This window comes from Xenopus tropicalis, chromosome 1 (assembly GCF_000004195.4).
Source record: "Xenopus tropicalis strain Nigerian chromosome 1, UCB_Xtro_10.0, whole genome shotgun sequence".
Lineage (NCBI taxonomy): Eukaryota > Metazoa > Chordata > Amphibia > Anura > Pipidae > Xenopus > Xenopus tropicalis.
This window is the reverse complement of record NC_030677.2, coordinates 98,088,507-98,105,976: the sequence shown is the minus strand read 5'-3', so window position 1 is coordinate 98,105,976 and position 17,470 is coordinate 98,088,507. Positions and strand designations below refer to the sequence as shown.

General features: G+C 36.7%; 1 protein-coding gene across 4 annotated transcripts in view; it reads left to right on the top strand.

Moving 5' to 3' along the window:
- The window catches only part of nfic (nuclear factor I C), a 77,847-nt gene that overhangs the window by 54,631 nt on the left and 5,746 nt on the right, over positions 1-17,470 (top strand). For 2 of the 4 annotated variants that reach the window (XM_002938820.5, XM_004911032.4), the window contains exons 8-10: positions 1,306-1,490; positions 5,187-5,340; positions 16,465-16,550. In XM_002938820.5, coding sequence (XP_002938866.2) covers positions 1,306-1,490; positions 5,187-5,340; positions 16,465-16,550 — 425 coding nt within the window. Of the gene's footprint in view, positions 1-1,305; positions 1,491-5,186; positions 5,341-12,203; positions 12,343-16,464; positions 16,551-17,470 lie in introns of those variants that run through there. The other 2 variants (XR_001925166.2, XM_012954800.3) reach the window with 2 other exon arrangements.

The window sequence follows — 17,470 nt, the reverse complement described above, 5'->3', positions numbered from 1 at the left end:
CAAAGAGGAAATTACAAAGATCCCCAGAGCAAATGTTAGCAGTAAGGAGAAGATAATTGTACTTATGCCTGGGGTTTGCTGTGATCGGCACCTCATACCAGATTAAAAATCATGGTGGAGAGCACTGGTGGACGCAAAACAACACTCTCCTTATTGCCAGCACCTTCTGAATACATCACTGCCAAACACTGGAAGTGCTGTATTGATGGGAAAGCACAGGTCTTGGCACTTCATTCTGGTGCTTAGTGTGAAGGTAAAATGTGCAAAAAAAAAATGGTGGTTTGCACCCTTTTTGCACTTTGCACCCTACACTGCTCTTTGTAAATGACCCCTCCATTACCATACAAAACAGCTGCAAGATTCAAGATTCAGTGCTATCCAAATATAGAATGAGTAGTGCATTATCCATTGGAGATTAGAAGTTTCCAAAACTATTCTTTAACTTAAGAAACAGGTGTGAACATTTAGCATTAGGAAAAATGTCTATGATGTTACTCTTAAAGTGATACTGACACCAGAAAGTAAATCTTTTTTTACATCTATCATAACATTGTTTTTGCAAGAACTTTATAATTTTGCCATAAAAATATTTGCCTGATGCGTTTACATTACCTGTCTGATCCCCCATGTTCCTCAAAGAGGGGGCAGCCATATTTGTCTGTTTGCATTGGAAGCTATAACTGACAGGCTGAGAAGGGACAGTCAGGTTGGCAAAACAGTCAGGTTTAGGAACTTAAAGTAAAAATTACTTACAAAACCAAACCTGTCAGTGAAAAACCGTCAACATGACCTATAGGTAGCTTTTTATGTATATTCATATTTTGAAAAGTAGTTTTTTCGTGTCAGTATCACTTTAAGGACTGGAAAAATGCTTTGAATACGATTACTTTTAATGTCAGTTGGAAATATTTTATTCCAGACTTGACTAGAATGCATGTCTGGTGACTTGCATCAACTACACCTTGACTAAAAAAATAATCACTGCCATCCCCACTGGCTTTTGTAAGTTGTGTGGAAGTAGGTTCTAAATATGCATCAAAGCTGTCCCAGGCCTATTTAAAGTCCAAGGGATCACGAGTATTGCCAACTTGCATGACTTTGCCACCACAGTATAACTGAAAACATAAAAACAGTTCCTGGTGATGGACACAGATTTTTGGACACTTTTGTATGTAAAACAAAAGAGATGCAATTCAAACTGTCATGCATGCAGTTAGCGATCTATGTAATGGGCTCTGATTATTGATATATTTCTCTCTCTTTCTCTCACTCTCTCTCCACTGTTTCCATTTCAATGCCACCCAGGTCTTGCTCGCAGTCCCCATACCTCCACTACTTTGCACTTTCCCACCTCTTCTCTCCTCCCCCAGGCTGCTTCCACCTACTTTCCTCACACTGCAATCCGGTATCCCCCCCACCTTAATCCACAGGACCCCCTTAAAGATTTGGTGTCCCTTGCCTGTGAGACCTCTAGCCAACAGCCTGGCCCGGTAAGTCTTTGTTGGAAATGGTGGTGTGTTGTAACTGCATGTGAAGCATAAAATTGTAGAAGTTTATAGTAGAGCCTAAAAAAACTGGAATGTGTGGCATTCATAATGGGATTGAATAGTTTATGCTGCTTTAGAACATAACTTCTTTTGAGATACTTTTTAAGATCTTTTATCAGAGTTTTAAGGTTTTCTCCCTTTTTAGTATCCTTTTCCACTTTCACTGATTTCTTCATTACTTCCTTCCTTTCTGTTCACAAAACTGGTTGCTATTGCTAGTTTGTAGGTTAAAGAAAGAGAAACTTTATTTAAAAACTGCTATTCGCTCCTGTAAAAGTCCTAATTAGGCAGCTTGCAGTTTACACAGTTTTTCAACTTCAGGGAAATGATGCCACAGACTCATCTGCCTCTGGGCAGCCTGAACACTGGCTCCCAGCACCAGCCTCACAGGCTGCAACTGCCCCAAGTACAGGCTGTACTTGTCCCCCAATCCCACTGAGCTTTCAATAGCCTCATGAACCCATACTCACACCCATAGGCATTTATACTACAGTGTGTTCTGGGACATTACACATAAAGTTGACATTGTATTTGTCCTGCTTTGTTTTGTGGGGGCATTAAAGGTGTAAGCTGACGCTGCATTCTGTTTGTTCTGGGGGCATTAAACATGATGTTGGCATGTAATTTCTTCTGGTGTGTGATTAGAGACAGGATAAGACTGAAACTGTAAGGGTCGTTCTTCTCTTCCCATAGTTTAATTTTTTTATCATCCAGGATACAGTAGGTTGATTTTTCTTTTCTATCTATGCTGGCTGGTACAGAATCATTAAGTTTCAGAAGATGTGCTTCCATGCTACCTATATTCCCTGATAACTTTAGCCTCAGGTACTAGGAAAATCAGCTCTGTCTAATCAGCAGCACTACTGGGGACATGCAGGACATTAGATTTATTTATTAAATCTCCTGCGTGCCATTCTCCCGCACTCTGTACCCGAAGAGTGAAATTTGTAAATTTGCATGCATGAAGGGTAGGGGGGCATACACAATGGGCGCTGACAGGGGCCTGGGATGTCTGCTAGGTAAATCCAGTCCTCGCCTAAGGTAATTCTGCTTGCCATCCTAACACTCTAGCAGCTCTTTAAATAGTGAATAATGTACCCCCTGTTGTAAAATAGGATATTATAAGTCACCGAGGAGTTCCATCATCATATAAAAGCACAAGGCTGAAGGCCGAGTGTTCTTATTTAGGTCATGGAGCTCCGAGATGACTTGTAATATCCTCATATAATATATTGTCATACACAAGTTTCTGTGAGTCGTGTTAAAAAGTCACACCACTAAGCACTGATTATAGCTAATGACATCACTAAACACAATTTATAAGGATGTAATTTACAAGATATTAATAGCTGCCTAAAAAAACATTTAGAACAGTTCCAAAGTAGCCTCCCACACCAAAAACCCCTAAATTACAAAGGGAACATAACAACTGCTGAAAGTGCAGCAGAATTTCATGGTGATATAGATGGAATGGGTCATGTCAAAGATTTTATAAACTATTTATAAATGCCATCAAAGACATGCTGGCCCAAAAGGATCAGATTAGAACCAGCTCACACAAATTCAGCCGATCCAACCAAGACTATTTTCACCATTCCAACTTATGAAAGTGGACTTTGTCCAGAGTCCTCTCTCTCTAGAGAACATTCATAGAGGATGTTATAGAATGTGTCTTTACTTTGGTACTTTGCTTTTTTTAAATTTGCTCAATATAGACTTCATTGGATATATATGTGTGGTTCGGAGTATTTAGAGGGAATGATCTTTGTGGCCTGTTTTTTTTTGTCAACCCAAATTAACCATGTAACTACTATCATTTGACATGTGAAAGCCAGCTGAAGCTATAACCTCCCAAGAAATGCACTACACAAGATTCTAGAATAGAAATATTTACTGCTTTCCTTGTCAAGATTGCTTAGAGAGTGTAGCGCAATGTCCTGCTCATAAATGCTGATCTTTTCCTTTATTCTGATCTTAATTGTGAAATGCTCCCTCTTTTTTGCTCTGCTTTCTCTGCATATTATTATTGTTATTAAACAACAGCATGCTATGCAACACTTGCATGCAGTGTGTCTCCAACTTATATAATGAGCAAAAAGCATTTTGTCAGCAGGCTCTTTTGAAACAGTCAGATATTTAAAAAATAAGCTTTCTATAAAGTCTGCTGCAACAAAACATTTTAAGTTGCATCCTTAGCTTTTACTAATTCTGAATCAGGCAAGGCTCGGCAACCTCCTTTGAATCTTTAGAAGGAAACAGATAGATCCAATTGATCAATACATGCCTAGACATCACAGAAGAGACTGTGCATACTGCTAGCTTGCCACTGTGGACCTAACATTTGTAAGTAGCGATCTTTTAAGTAAAGCTGCTCTGTCCTTACAAACGATACTATTTTGTGGTTCTTTTTTACAAGTCTCTGCATCTGCATTAAATTATTTTGTTAAATGTAGAGAAAATACTAAGCGGCAGATTTACCAAAGATCAAATGGGTAATCAGGCAGGATTCATATCTATAGCTATATAGCCTTCAGGGATCAATAGCTAAAGTAATGACTGGGCTGAGCTATTGAATAACTATATTTGGTTACGGGGAATATTTACATTTTGAAAATTTTTTCCCCTATGCCATCCACCATCAGGCTTTATCATCCACTATCATACTTTCCTAAAGGATTGATCTGAATTAGATTGATTTTCGAATATATATTTAAGGATTATTGACTGATCAATTTCTGTGTTTAGTAAAACTATCCTTAGCTGATGGCAATATATATATATATATATATATATATATATATATATATATATATATATATATATGTAGCATTCAGAATCCCACATAGAGATCAAAGACATGATGTGTGGAAAAAGTGATTGATTGCCAACAACTTGCATTTTCATTAAAATTGGTTCTGACATTTGAAATCCTATGTACATATTAAAATATGCATCATTGCTATAGAAAGAATATAAAATGTTTAAACATATTTATATAAAGAAAGAAAAAGCGCAAAATTTGGGGTTTTTAAGAGGATGAATTCAGTATAATTACAGCTTGTTATACTGTATTAATATACATTCTTAATCTTAAAGAGAAAGTTCACTTTCCAAACATATTTTCGCCACCTTTGTTTTCTAATAGTTCACCAGAAATAATATGAGAAAATATTGTTTTGGAATTTAAAATATTATGGGCAGATTTGTTTAGTGTTTAATACATAAAAACTCTCCCACGTTCCATTCATTCCTAGTGGTTTTTTGAAGGGTACTTATCAATGGGTGAAAGTTAGAACTCACCATTTGATAAATACACTCATAGGAATAAATAGAATGTGGAGTATTTATGTATTAAGCTCTAAACTCAAATTTTGATATATCTGCCCCTTAGTGTTTGCATCATACTAGCAGTTAATTTTGACCCACAAATTATTTTGTGCAAGTTTTTGCCAGTATTGCTCCATGATAACAGATAAGCCTTGATGTATCAGTTTGGTTGCTGGATATCAGTACATTTTTGGTGCACTTTTTTCTCCATTAGTTATTAAGAATTTCATAGAAACCATATTTTATAAACTGCTGGGTTGGGTACCCCGCAGTATTACCACATTTCCTCTCCACTCCTCCTTGCTCTATCAGCTAAATGGGAGCGGTCAGGTGAAGGTTTCGAGTCACTATATCTCCACGCAGATGCTGGCCCCACCTCCTCCTGGAATGCCTCGTCTTTCTTTGTCATCTGATACTAAATCTACAACAGCATCTGATGGCAGCACCTCCTCACCAACATCTCCAAGTAAGTAACTTGTTCAGGTAAGAACTTATTTCATGAGAGAAATATGGGCTGGTCTAGCATTAGGTGGGAATATGTTGGAAATTAAGTTATTGCTGACTTTGTATAATGGGTACATAATGGGAAATTCAAATGGTGTTGGTGATAGAAAAAGTGTCTCCTTACCTGTTAATTAAAAAGATAAAAAAGTTCCATTAAAAATGTCAAAATGAATATCCCCATGAACTATGGCTTCTGACAACAGCAAAATACTGTAAGAAACTGCATGCTTTTGGTTCTATTTTTGGCAAAACTTAACTGAATGGGAGCAGCCTATAGTGATCACATGCATATCTTTAGTGAACAGTGAAACTCCTGAGCTTTTTAGTGCCTCATTTTTTGGGCAACAATGTGAAGTCCTGTTATAGGCAGAATAAGAGTGAAGAAACATGGAGCTACTTAGTAGCAGCTACTTGTCACGGCTACTGAACACCACAAAATACACTGCCAAAGACAATACTGAGAATTTCCTCTGCTAAAACATACATAGAGACAATTATCAGTAAATGATCAGCATTGTCTATTTTCGTAGCAGTGACAAGTAGCTGCTACAAGTATCTTTATCAAACGGTGTAAAATAGACAGACTGTGCAAAATAAAAAATATTATAGTTAGTTGGACAAAAATGTCCTCTAAAAAGGCTGGAGTGAGCAGATGTTTAACATAATAGCCAAAACACTACTTCCTGTTTTCAGCTCTCTAACCTTTTGGTTAGTCAGTAACTTTAAGGGGTGGGGGGCACATGTGATATAACCGTTCAGTTAGATTGTGAGATTGTCAGATTCAAATGCAAACGAACTGAACAGTTATGTCCCATATGGCTCCCCCTCAAGTCACTGAATGGTTACTGACTGCTAACAGCTTAGAGAGAGCTGTAAAAGAGGAAGTAGTGTTCTGGCAATTATGTTAGACATCTGCCCGCTCAAGCCCTTATAGATTACATTTGTGGCTTACTAACTATATTGAAAACATTTTTTATTTTGAGCAGTCTATCTATATTACCCAGTTTAATTTTTACATTGAACTGCTACTTTAAAGAGCATTGTTTTCACCTCTTTAATAGAATTCAGGCTCTCTCAATTAAAGGTTTAAACATTATGAACCAGTTTCAGGTATAGTCCCTTTGACCCCTCACCCCACTGACAAAGATTAGAGTCATTGACTACAATTTGCTTTATATGATTTAGGTATGGGGGGGGGGGTTACAGTTTTAATTAAGCCCTACTACTTAAGCATTAAAATGGTCAAAGTCAAACTTATCGACTAAACTGTTAATTAAAGTGTTGAGCTATATAGAAGGCTAATGGAATATTTCTGCCTAGCTATTCTCCTCACTAAGAAACAGACGTTATGGGTCACAACTGGCCTAGTAATCTTTGCTAATATGTATATGCTCCTTCTATACCTCCTAACTTAAAGGACAAGAAAGAATGAGTCAAATATGTGACATATCATTAAGACCAAAGAAAACAATTTTTTTTCAATATAAAACTTCTTTATGTAGCAAATGGAAAATGTAAAGCATAAAAAGCAATTGTGACGTTTCCTACGGAGACATCATATTAATAGAAAAGAGGTTCTTGTCTTGTCCATTAAAAGTGGAACACAGTTATGCTATGTTTTCAGCCTCTTGCGACACAGATTAGACACATATAATGACAGAAATAAATTAAATATTCTTCTGATGCTTCTATCTGATGGCACTTAGGAACTGTGAAAGCTGGTTGCATTTATATGCAGGATTATTTAAATAAATCTTACCTACCTTTAGCAAAGTGCTTTTGATAGTTTACTGACATAATCTACTTAAAACAAGTATAAATTGCACTAGTAATGGAATTCTACCTTATTTTCTACATGTACTTGCTGCCTCTTGTTTCTCATTTACTCTTTACTTAAATCATAGAGATTTATTTATCGGTTGGGACCCAAAAATGTGTTCCTAAGCTGTTATGTTTAGGTTTCCATGATCCACTTTAAAGCAAAACTGTACCCTCTATCTATCCCATGTATTGCATAAACAAGCTCATATGTAAAATCCTGCTTCATCTAAATAAACCATTTTCATAAAAATATACTTTGTTTAGTAGTATGTGCTATTGGGTAATCCTAAATAGAAAACTGCCATTTTATGTACTAAGGGCCGCCCCCTGGGATTATAGGATTCACAGTGCACACAAACAAGCCAAGGCACACATACATGCTAGGCCACATCAGCCAATTAATGGACAGAGTTCTGTCTTCTGCTTCCACACTATTTCCTGTTACAGTTAGAGCTGCTTTATTTCTGGTCATGTGACCCCTGAGGGAGCACCCAGCCCATCACAAAATGATGGATCAAGGGAAAGGATGTATATGTATATGGACTGATATATATATATTCTAGTTTGTTGACATTCTTTAATAGGTCACTTAGCATAATATAAACTATCTGTTAGATAAGTATTCATTCTGGAGGTATAGTTTTCCTTTAATATAGTGAAATCTATTCCTGCAATACTGTCTAAAGGGGGAATATACCCTTCAGTTTAACCTATTAAACATTCTGAGCACTTTGCCATTTATATGCATGTTTTTTTCAGATTTCATTATATTAGCACTACTGTTATCATGACTGTATAACATAAGCTGTCAACCAACCCAATGACATGAAGTTCCTGCTAATACACGAAATGCCTCTTGACATTTCACTGCTCTGTTCTATCACTTCTGGCCCATTAAGCAATAAAACTAATCAGAGAAACTTCAGGAAACATCAGTAAATTAAGCTACAGATATAAGATCTGTTATGTGGGAGGCTTCAGACTGGGGCTTTTCTGCAAAAGGAGTTTTTTCATACTTTAGATCACCAAAGTGAACAAAAAATAATTGAGCATTAAATAAACCCAATATACCACAAATATAGATTTATACAGCTTAAGGTGCCCATACACCTTAAGTTCCGCTTAAGATGTCGCCAAGATTCTCGCAATATCCCCCACCTACGGGAGAATAGGCGGGTATAGGCAAAGTCGGTCCGGGGCCGCATCAACGAGCCAATGTGGTCCCCGATCCGACTAGATTTTTTAACCTGCCCGATCGAGATCTGGCCGACTTCAGACCAGATATCGGTTGGGCAGGCCCGTCGGTAGTGCCCATACACGGCCAATTAGCTGCCAAATTGGTCTAAGAGACCAATATCGGCAGCTAGAATCGGCCCGTGTATGGGGACCTTACAATAACTGCATGAAGAGACATAATAAGGAGCAATAGAAAGCAGTTATAGTTTATCAGTTACATAGAACTTCAGTGGTGATCCTAAGAAATTCATAAAAAACAAGAAAGCGAAAACATTTCATTAAGCCCACGAGGGGCAATAGTATCCAACCTTCGAATCCATTAAGCCTCCCTTTGTAGTAGTAGTTTAGAACGATCACCACCACGCAATAAAGGGGGAATATGATCAACATAGCGCTTAACATGGGCAACAAATGTTTCTGTTGTGTAAAGTGCCTCGCAAGTGGAATATCAGATTCACCACTAGCCAAAGCCACACGGATTACTGATCACGGATCATGGATCACTATTAAAGGAACAGTAACACTAAAAAATAAAAATGTTTTAAAATAATTAAAATATAATGTACTGTTGCCCTGCACTGGTAAAAATTGTGTGTTTGCTTCAGAAACACTACTACAGTTAATAGAAATAGCTGTTGTGTAGCCATGGGGGCAGCCATTTACATTGAAAAAAGGAGAAAAGGCACAGGTTACATAAGAAGATAACAGATAACTGTGAAGAATACAATGGGAATCTATGCTACTTATCTGTTATCTGCTTAGTAACCTGTGCCTTTTCTCCTTTTTTCAATTTAAATGGCTGCCCCCATGGCTACACAGCAGGGTATTTATATAAACTGTAGTAGTGTTTATGAAGCAAACACACAACTTTTACCAGTGCAGGGCAATAGTACATAATATATTAATTATTTTTATACACTTTCATTTTTTGGTGTTACTGTTCCTTTAAAGCCCCACTCTCTCATACATCATATATGGAGCACCTACCCACATATCTTACATATATTTAGAATTTATATATTACAGCAATGACACAAATTGGCACATGATATTTTAAAAAAACACGATCATCAATAATATCAACATAAGTATTGGGGCTAGTATATATATTTATATATAAATATATAAGCTAAAAATCTGAAAATATTAAAAACATCAGCAATATCAAAGCAAGGGAGTTAATTCATCAAAAGTCAATAACTGCATGATCAGACATAATAAGGAGCAATAGAAAGCAGTTATAGTTTTTCAGTTACATAGAACTTCAGTGGTGATCCTAAGAAATTCATAAAAAACAAGAAAGCGAAAACATTTCATTAAGCCCACGAGGGACAATAGTATCCAACCTTCGAATCCATTAAACCTCCCTTTGTAGTAGAACTTTAGAACGATCACCACCACGCAATAAAGGGGGAATATGATCAATCAAAATAGCGCTTAATATGGGCAACGAATGTTTCTGTTGTGTAAAGTGCCTCGCAAATGGAATATCAGATTCACCACTAGCCAAAGCCGCACGGATCACTGATCTGTGATTGTTCATTCGTGTGCGGAAAGATGTAACGCATTTGCCTATATAGTACAAGCCACATGGGCACATAATACAGTAGAAGTCATGATCTGACGTACAAGTCAATCTATGCTGTATCAAAAAAAATTTCCCGGTGTGGGGATGAGCGAATGTAGTACCTGTGATTAAACACCCATACGTTTTGCATCCCGGTTTAACCGGTTTCAGCCATATTCCAGATGGTTCATTTTTCAAATCAGTCACCATCAGCAAGTCTCTAAGTGAGCGACCCCGGCGATACGCACACAAATGAACAATCACAGATCAGTGATCCGTGTGGCTTTGGCTAGTGGTGAATCTGATATTCCACTTGCATGGCACTTTACACAACAGAAACATTCATTGCCCATGTTAAGCTCTATTTTGATTGATTCCCCCTTTATTGCGTGGTGGTGATCGTTCTAAACTACTACTACAAAGGGAGGCTCAATGGATTCGAAGGTTGGATACTATTGCCCCTCGCGGGCTTAATGAAATGTTTTCGCTTTCTTGTTTTTTATGAATTTCTTAGGATCACCACTGAAGTTCTATGTAACTGATAAACTATAACTGCTTTCTATTGCTCCTTATTATGTCTCTTCATGCAGTTATTGTCTTTTGATAAATTAACTCCCTTGCTTTGATATTGCTGATATTTTTAGTATTTTCAGATTTTTAGCTTATATATTTATAAACAAGTGTATCACTACACTAATTTTGACCCTCATATATGGGTTTATACTAATTCTAGTGACACTTTCACTTTGATATATAGTATACTATATACTTCTCTAACGTTCCCATTATGGGAGATGGTTTGAGTATTTTTATCCTTCACTATTGGGTTATCCCCACCCTCTATTAGACCCAATACCTTTGTTGATATTATTGATGATCGTGTTTTTTTAAAAAATCATGTGCCAATTTGTGTCATTGTAATATATAAATTCTAAATATATGTAAGATATGTGGGTAGGTGCTCCATATATTATGTATGAGAGAGTGGGGCTTTAATAGTGATTTTTGATCACTTAAATTGATATAATACTTACTGACACTCTAATTGAACATGCTAATTGGTTTTAAGCACTGATTGGTTCACTTTTGTATTTATGTATGCACTTCACTTCCTTTCCCTATCCTGATGACGATCCTGTGAGGGTCGAAACGCGTAGATGCCATGATTGAATAAACAGACTGTTTATATATCTATTGCCATGAGTGCTTTCTACATATGTGCTTTGTATTTTTTGCCTAGCACACAGCCGTTATCTATGGGGTTGTGAGTGCCGATTTTTTGTAGACTCTATATATATATATATATATATATATATATATACATATACATATATATATATATATATATTGCAAAAGTGCTCTGAACATTTTTAACAATTTAACATTAAGTTTTACAGATGGGTGCATAACCCCTTTTAATATAAGGTACACGGACATAATTTATTCCATGGGGTAATGTATTCCTGTACTATTGATTATTGCCTTTTGTGGCAGTTATCAAAATGTCCCTACTAGCTGCAGATTACTTCAAATGCATCAAAATATCATGTGCCACAATGTACGAGTAGCCTGATAGCTGATTACTGCTTGAAAATGTGTAGTAACATTCATTAAGCAGTAGTGACAGGGTTACCTGCAGCTCTATGGCACTTCTCTTAACCAAAATATTAATGCTCATTTTATGCCAGGTGTGGCCTGTGGCCTTGTGATTTTATATTATCACTAAATTGTTTGGTGTCCTAATACATTACAGTAAATGGTAAATTCTCACAAACACCCATCATAAGCTGCATGGTACGATGAAATTAGTTTTTGGAATTACACATAATGAACTAATTGGGTCAGTCACTGCATGTGCTTAAGATAATGCAACTGTTATGACCATATTCACTGTCTACCCTGAATTATTAAAATGTTTTTAACTAGCAGACAGTATTTTTTTATTCAAGTTTCTGTTATTCAAGTTAACAGCACAAAAGTTTAGGAAGTTGGGATTGGGGGGCTTGAAGGAATCTTCTGGACTTAAACTGGTATAATTTTAATACTATTTTAACCCTGTAGTGTCCCCCTTTTAAATGTATTTCCAAGGGGACACTTGTTGCCAGACGGGCAAATCAAAAGCCATCACATATAAGCACCCCCAACCCTACTGAATTTCAGGTTTTACATACTAACATTCAATAATTCTTAACTTTTAACAGATACAAAATAGGATCAGGCACTAAGAGTTACATTCTGGTCAGATGAGAAGTACTACTGTGCAGCTGGTGAATTTAAAAGAGCAGGGATAAAAATCCTTGGGACATATCTTCAATAAACAGGACTGTCCCAGCAAATTAGGTACCGTTGACAGTTATTTATGATTAAAATGGGATAAGATCACTAACTGAGGCGCTATATGTTTGGATTTTTTTCAACATTTTATATATGCCTGATTTTATATACATTTATCATGTTATGTTGTTTACCCTAATCACATGCATGACAATGCTGCACTTTTCTCATATTCCTAGGCACTTTTTCATTATTCATTATATAGTGTGGTGCATCATGTCTTCCATTATTCATCCTTTAACATTTACTCTTTTAGGAGAACTTGTTTTATGTCATGGAATGAAGTTTTGGTTCCATGCTGCCCTTGTAAAGGTGATAACTAGCATGGGATTCCACATCCAGCTTGATTACTACCCTAACTCACAGAAGGTGTTGATTCCATATATAGCATGTTGAAGGGAATGGGCATATTTATATATGCTTCTAACTAGTAAAGCAGTGGACTAGATTAAAAAAATAGTCAAGCTTTAGTGTGTTGGACAAATAAATTTTTTTCTTAGTGTGCCGTCTCAACCAAACATTATTTCACTGTTGCTGCTGTATGGCAGCTGGGCACTCCTGGAATCAATTTGTTAGACTAGGGAACACATAGATTTTGCCAAAAGACCCTATTCACATGTAAAGAACTTTGGAGTTCTCTATGGGCATTTTTTTGTGTTTTATACTTTGCTAAGTATTGTCTGTATTATGTTCTTCAGTATAACAATTTTTACCTTGTACACCTTGTTTCTCCTAGAGCTCATTGCATGTATGAGCTGTTTGTACCTGGAAAAATAAATATACCAAAAGGGTAATTGTATATTATTAACATCTCAAAAACTATAAGAAAAAAATAGATTTTTGACAAATGCCAAATTTGACAAAATTTCTTTTTTAATTTTTGAGAAACAGACAAACAAAGTTCATTAAGGAAACGGAATATTTTAGTATTGTGCCATAAAAACAAAAGCTGGCTAAATTCAGTATTTACGGGTGTGGGTGCTTTGCTTGAGACAACTCAGTAAATAAAAAAATGCAAAGATTTAAACAGGTAAATTCTATTTAAAAACCAGAATGTGATATATATCTTGCATGTTTCCTGTCAAACTTGTAATTCGCACATAGGGAACTTTCCCAAAATTTCTGGGTTCTCTTTGATACTCAGCAATATATATAACATAAGCAATTTATATTGAGAGAACAAATATATTCAATGTAAGAGAACAGTTTACACGTTATATACAGTAATAACAACTTGCTTGCTTATAAACATTAATTGCTAATAGATAAATAACACAATGTAGCATTTACAATAACTTTACTTTTAATAACAATTTCATATTTAGGAACTACATATTCTGCTGGTGTCTTAACCCCTCTTGTATATATCCATTAGTTATTTAAGAAAGGGTTGGATAGCTTTTTAGTAATAAAAAAAATACAGGGTTACTAATACAGGTATCGGACCCCTTATCCGGAAACCCATTATCCAGAAAGCTCTGAATTACGGAAAGCCTGTCTCCCATAGACTACATTTTAATCAAATAATTCAGAATTTTAAAACTGATTTCCTTTTTGGATGTAGAAATAAAACAGAACCTTGTAATTGATTCCAACTAAGATATAATTAATCCTTATTGGATGCAAAACAGTCCTATTGGGTTTAATTAATGTTTTATTGATTTTTTATTAGACTTAAGGTATTGAGATCCAAATTACAGAAAGACCCCTTATCCGGAATACCCTTGGTCCCGAGCATTCTGGATAATGGGTCCTATACCTGTATTAGGAAAAGCAGATCTTACTTTCTAAGTGGGTGGGTTAATTAGTGGCACAAACAAGAGGGTAATGAGTGCTGCTGTTCACAATGGCTGAGGTACCAGTCCATAAGTGCTAATAATGTATAAGATACCATGCTAGAGTTACATGAGGTAAGCTATGACTTTTGTTTTGAAGAAGCTGAGAGAGAGTTACTTACAAAGGAATTCAGAGATGGAAGTCTAGAGGCAAGGAGCTGCAAGAAAAAAGGATTAATGTAGGATTTGGTAATGTGAAAAGATGGTAGCTCTGCGATCAACGAAGGAGACAACCAGGGACATGTCGAGGCACAAGTGTTGTTTTGAGGTGCAAAAGAGCAAAGGAGTTTAAAAGAAGCTTTGCTTTACAGGAAGCTATAATGGTTCTCTATGAGAAAAGAGCAGGAGAATTTCAGAGTTTCAAACTGAAGGGGAAATGGTAGTTTTAGAGTTTCAAATTGAAGGGGAAATGGAGGTTTCAGTTCAGGACCAAAGCAAACCTTGAGGAAAGAGAAACTGAGAGGGATATCTAGAGCAGATCAATAGTATGAGTATTTGTAAAGAGGACTTTTGGTTAAGGTTTACATGAAGGAGTAGAGTGTTAACACCAAAAATAGGACAAATTGATGATCAGAGGAAAAGAATAACTTGCAGATATGGTTGGGTAAAGGCAAGCGACCATCCATATATGTGTCTGTTTCTGTCCACTGCTGGAGGTCATCAATATGCCAACTAACAGCACCCACCTGTGAGAATAGGAAAAAAGGAGAGACAGGATTTGGTCAAAATCAAGTGCTGCAGTGCATGTGGCAAAGGGTGGTTTGTTTATTACACCACATGGGCAGAAAGAGGTGTAACAGTTGAACTGCTTGTACTTCAGCAGAAGGGAGCCAGAAGGGTAAATGTGTAGGGATATGCTTGAAGCAGAAACAAAAAGACAGGAGAATGCCTACTGCTGATACTACTAGCAGTGAGAGAGAGAGAGGAAAGCCACTATGAGACTGAACATTCTCTATAGAATAATTATTATTGTAAAGATAGAATTCATTAAGGCCAAAGAGATGAGAAGATTTTGAGCAAAACATATTGTCATATAAAGGGTTAAATGAAGAAACTAACTTTGAAAGCCCTGAGCAAGCATACAGAATAGGCAAAAGTTATGGCAACTTTATCAACATCAAACAAATGAAGGATTCAGCATAGGCAGGCGTGGCAATATACAACCCTCACTGCTTAACCCCCTGTGCTCCTGTCCTGAGCACTTGTGCACAGTGCAAATGAATAAAATGATGGAGGAAGCTGGAGACTCCTGGGCACAAAGTTTGCCCAGGAGCAGTAACCCCTAGCAACCAATAAGATGTTTGCTTTTAAGCAGATGGCCAGTAAATGCTGCCTGCTTATTGGATGCTATTGGTGATTAGACATCTAGCAGAGTTTTAACCATTTATTGCATGACTCTTTCATAACCTTAGTGTTTAATCAGGCAGGTTCTATTTGTTTATAATTATGTCAGAGAGTTTATACTTTCATTATGCAAATAGGCAGGTTGCTGGGTGCTCTTTTGTGGTGCTCCTTCTTGTCATTTTGTGCTTGCGATATCATTTCTGAACGGGTCACACTGAAAAAACTCACCCCAGCACTGTTTTCTCCAAAGAATGTCTAAAGTATAGAAACATAGTCTGGAAATGGGACTGAAGGATTAATATAATTGGATAATTATTGAGAGAAGTGCAAGAGAAAAATAGTGTAGAGATTAAAAGGGTATCCACAGAATCAACTGTTCTAGGGCACATAAAAGACTGTGGTGAGAAACCATAAATAATGACACAACTACCAATAAAATTACACCCGCAATTTACCACAGTAAATATGGAAATAAATGCAGGCCAGTTATCTTTAAATAAACAAATGGTGTGTCAGTCATAACTCCTTGTTTCTTTCATGCAAACTGAGTGTAATCCATGTGTTCCTTACACTGTTATACAATTTTTGATGTTGTCCTTCTTGTTATGCTTCTTTTTGCTTTATGTTTTCCATTGGGAACACTCTCATTTATTAGCAACAAATGTTCGCTCTTTTTGCCTTAATCATAATGAGTTTTATTGAGACTGTGAATAGGGCATGCTAATGGCATAAAGAGGCAAGAGGTAAAAAGCAAAAGAAAAAAGTCTGTATTCCTGCATGTCATGGTATGATTGCAGTATTATGCAGGTGCATTTGTGGGCCTGCTAGTGTGTATATACAGTGGAAAAAAATAGTATTTGTACACCTGTACTTCCTTCCCTTTCTCTGTATTTGCAGCTATATTATTTCTGATTTTACAAGTTACTTACATCATTTAATTTCTCTACAGCATACTCTGCCCCCAGTACGCCACCCACCAACCGATCATTTGTGGGACTTGGACCACGTGAACCTGGGAGCATATATCAGGCACAAGTAAGACAGAAAGTAAAAGAGGTGACTCTAGAAATTGCACAAAAATATAAAGGCTATTAAAGGGACACATGTAAAATGTGTGCTGAGCATTTCTCTACGAAAAACATTGAAACACATATTTTCATTTTACCCAAGAAAGCCATTGCCTTTGATTATCTTATCTCTGTGCTGAGTTTATGCAAGGGGTCATTTACTACACACCATGCAGAGTGCATTTTGCTCCTTTTTGCAGAGACCTGCAACATTTCCCTTAGATCACGTGCTGCCTTGGATCAAGCCCTGTATGTGTTGGGCAGTGCTCAGTCCAAGAGTAGCTGGGGGAGAAACGAAGGAGACCTCCACCCAACCCCTAAATTGGGTGTCATTTGGACATATAAGTTAGAAAGTGCCAAGAGACGCAACCCACATAATGGCCTTGTAGTGCTTCTTAAGTGAATACTAAGCACCCCTCCTTAGTGCTCTAGCATTTGCATCTAGGGGTATACAAATTACCCCTATAATTGCTTAAAGCCCCTAAATATTTTAACATCTGATGTTTAATGTGTTGAATTCTTGTTTATTTCCTAAAACATGCTCCTAGAAAATTGTGGCAGTAATTGAGCAATAATTTCAGGGTTCCCCTAGCCACAAATGAGCTGACACCATTAGTGACACCATGCACATTGGTGCGCCAAATTAGTCAAGATGCTTGTTCAGTTTTACAATTTGGGCAAGTTGCGGTGTCCTTAATGATGCTGGAATTGCTGCATTGTAGGTAAAGCACATGGTGATATGCCTCTAAAAATTGTATCTACAATGTACACTTACTTATGTGGCAGCAGAGAAGAGTATATGTTAGCAAGCCGGTATCAGAGATGGAAATAAAATACTCCCTACCATTTATACATGGCATTTGTTTTCAATGAATGTGTGAAGTGTCT